Raw genomic sequence first — 3,462 nt, forward strand, 5'->3', positions numbered from 1 at the left:
ATATTTTAATTGAATTAAGCTTAGTAACTAAAATATGATTAAAAAACAGAGAAAAAATTGAATGTATAAATATTTGTAACTAAAATGTGCCTTAAAAAAGAAAAAAAATATTAAGTAATGCGATTGAGACAACATTTGTTGCAAGAATTAGCATAAACAATTCAAAACTCAATCAGAACTCGTTTAGTGCTAGTTAGGAATAAATAAATAAAAAAAATGCAACGCTTACAGTATAATAATTATCAGAATTATTTTATTTATTATTTACAGAATTTATTTTAAAATTTAAGTGTTGAAAATTTTGAATTTCTTTTCTAGTTATTTATTTTAACTGTATGCATGTATGTTTTTTTTTATAATATTAAATGCTAAGTCATAAACAATTCAAAATTAAAACAAGCTGCTTCGATTTGCGTGCAGAAATTATTTTTCAATATTTTTATATTTATATTTAGAAGCTATGCGTTTTTTTTTTATATATATAAATATTTTTATGACTAATTTAAATTCGATTATGTGCTTTTGATTACGATTGTCAAATTTATTAAATCAATAACAGTGAGTGCAAAACTATGCAATGTAATAATAAATAGTAAATAGTAAAAGGGGCGCATATAAGTGGCACCAACTGTGGGGTTAGGAAATGGGTCAGCTCTGCAGTTCAGCAACTAAAATGTGTCGGGAAAGATTCAAAATGTTGTTTGCAAATAAAAGAAAAACAAAAAAACCAAAAACGAAAACAAAGTGTTGGGTGGTTGGATTACATGCCCATGCCTAGACCGCCCATGCCTCCCATGCCGCCCATACCGCCCATGCCGCCGGGCATGCCAGCTGCAGCATCCTCCAGCGGCAGCTCAGTGACCACCGCCTCGGCTGTGGTCAGCAGCGAGGCAACGCCAGCGGCATCGGTGATGGCGGTGCGCACCACTTTGGTGGGATCAATGATGCCACGCTCGATCATGTTGCCATATTCGCCCTTGAGTGCATCATAGCCATAGTCGCCATCGAGTATTTCCACCTTGGCAACGACCATGGCGCCATCAACGCCAGCGTTCTTGGCTATGGTGAGGCACGGCATGCGTAGAGCACGGCGTATAATCTCAACGCCCAGATTCTGATCCTCGTTGGCGCCTTTCAAATCCTTCAGCTGATTGATGCAGCGCAGCAGCGCAGTGCCGCCACCAGGAACGATGCCCTCCTCAATGGCAGCGCGTGTGGCATTGAGCGCATCATTGACGCGATCCTTTTTCTCATTGACCTCCACATCGCTGGAGCCGCCAACGCGCAGCAGCGCAACGCCCGAGGAGAGCTTGGCCAGACGCTCCTGTAGCTTCTCCTTTTCATAGCTGGAGTCGGTTTCTTTGATGGCATCGCGTAGATTCTCCACGCGCTTGTCTATGTGCGCGCGCTGGCCTTGACCCTTCAGCAGCATGGTGTCATCCTTGGTGATTACCACCTCACCCACGCGTCCAAAGTCGCTGAGTTTGATGTCCTCCAATCGCACCATGTTCGCCTCATCGCCAAAGACCATGCCGCCTGTGGCTATGGCCATGTCCGCCAGCGAATCCCGACGATTGTCACCAAATCCTGGCGCTTTAATAGCACAAACCTGCAGTCCCACCTTCAAGCGATTCACTACCATGGTGCTCAGCGCTTCACCCTCCACATCCTCGGCAATGATCACGAGCGGCTTACGCTGCGCATTTGCCAGCTCCAGCGCTGGCACAATGCTGGGCGCAGTTTTGATTTTCTTTTCGCAAAACAGCAACAGCGCATCCTGGAACTCCACCTTGGCGCCCTTGGACTGATTGATGAAATAAGGCGATATATAGCCGCGACTAAAGCGCATGCCCTCAATTATCTCCAGCTCGTCGTTCATGGTTTTGCCATCCTTAACGGTAATGACGCCATCGCGTCCAACTTTCTTGATTGCCTCGCTTATCAAATTGCCCACAGACTTGTCGCCATTGGCCGAAATGGTGGCCACCTGTGCAATTTCCTCCGGTGTATTCACCGGACGCGACATTTTCTTTAAATTATCTTTAACCGTTTCAATGGCCATCATTACGCCACGTCTTATTTCCACAGGATTAGCGCCACGTGAAATCTTATCGAATCCCTCCTTGGCTATTGCTCTGGCCAGCACTGTGGCTGTGGTGGTGCCATCGCCTGCCTCCTCGTTTGTATTGTTCGCCACATCCTGCACCAGCTTGGCGCCAATGTTCATGAATTTATCCTTCAGCGCTATGGATTTGGCCACTGTAACGCCATCCTTGGTGATCTTGGGTGAGCCCCAGCTCTGCTCAATGATCACATTGCGTCCCTTGGGTCCCATGGTCACTGCCACTGCATCCGCCAGCACATCCACGCCCTGCAGCATCATCGCTCGCACCTCTGGCCCAAATTTCACGTCCTTTGCATAGCCGCGGCTCAGCAGCTGATTGGCCAAACGCGAGCAGCGCTGCAACGATGCGCCCAATAAAATGCGCGACATTTCTAAAAAATCCAATTAATAATTGCTAATTTAAGCTAACATTCGACTTGCCTTAAATTATGTTTTTGAAAATGTGTTTGAGGCTGGACAAAAATTGTTTTACTGTTGACGCGTTGAGAGCTGAACCGAAAATGAAAATGTAGCGACTACCAAAAATCTCCTTGAAAATAAAACTAGACTGTACTGCTGTCAAGTTAAGCTGTTGAAGATTTAAGCAAAGCTTGCTTTAATTTGTTATATTAATTATTTGTTACAACTATAAATTAATCAATTACAAATATTACTTATAACGTTATGATTTACCAATGTACATATATATTTTCAAGATAATAATTACATAATAATTAATATTTATAGCAGCGATCATATAACTTTAAATAGTTTCATTATTAAACTCTATTAAATTATTCTAAATATTCTATTCTATATTATTTTCTACAATTAAGACTCTTAATTTAAGAGCATTTAATTTAATTATGCATGCAGACAGCTTAGGCTAAGCGCATTTCAGCTCTCTCATTCAGTTTCTCTTCTGCAGTCAAAGCAAAGCGCAGCGCTTCGCACGATGCACAGTTAGCGCTCCCTCAGCAATAATGCTGCGCTGCTTTCATTTAAAGACGCAGCAGCGCTGCTATCGCTAGCAAGATATTGGCTCATGCTCTTTGTAAGGCATGCGCTCTCAGCTTAGATTTTTGCACAGTGATCACATGGAGCGCTCTCTTAGCAACAAAGCAGCGTCGCTTTTGTTCAGTCGTAGCCATGATACAATAATACAAGGTAGCGGACTGCAGCTCTCGCTAGTAAGCAAAGCTGATTGGCTACGATTTGTTACGCTCTCTGAGTGGCTTGCGCTCTCAGCTTTGTATGGGAGGCTGGCAGGTAAGCAGCAAGCGAGGCCACTTACCGGTCAGTTGTGCTCGAATAGTCGGCGATTATACAAGCAGTGAATGAGTTGCCGAAATTTCTTA

The 3,462-nt window shown here is 43.4% G+C and overlaps 1 protein-coding gene across 1 annotated transcript; it reads right to left on the minus strand.

Annotated features, from left to right (window-relative positions):
- Positions 1 to 520: 520 nt before the first annotated feature.
- Positions 521 to 2,643, minus strand: LOC108594464 (60 kDa heat shock protein homolog 2, mitochondrial). Its single transcript, XM_017979644.1, has 2 exons — positions 2,546 to 2,643; positions 521 to 2,496 (listed from the first exon to the last, which is right to left on the minus strand). The coding sequence occupies exon 2, from the start codon at positions 2,492 to 2,494 to the stop codon at positions 761 to 763; it is 1,734 nt and encodes a 577-aa protein (XP_017835133.1). The 5' UTR covers positions 2,495 to 2,496; positions 2,546 to 2,643; the 3' UTR covers positions 521 to 760.
- Between the last annotated feature and the right edge of the window lie 819 nt (positions 2,644 to 3,462).

The sequence above is a fragment of the Drosophila busckii genome, chromosome 2L, assembly GCF_011750605.1.
Source record: "Drosophila busckii strain San Diego stock center, stock number 13000-0081.31 chromosome 2L, ASM1175060v1, whole genome shotgun sequence".
NCBI lineage: Eukaryota > Metazoa > Arthropoda > Insecta > Diptera > Drosophilidae > Drosophila > Drosophila busckii.

Bases quoted from the DNA above. Each gene is read 5' to 3' on its own strand.
- LOC108594464 (XM_017979644.1), bottom strand. From the start codon at position 2,494: ATGTCGCGCATTTTATTGGGCGCATCGTTGCAGCGCTGCTCGCGTTTG.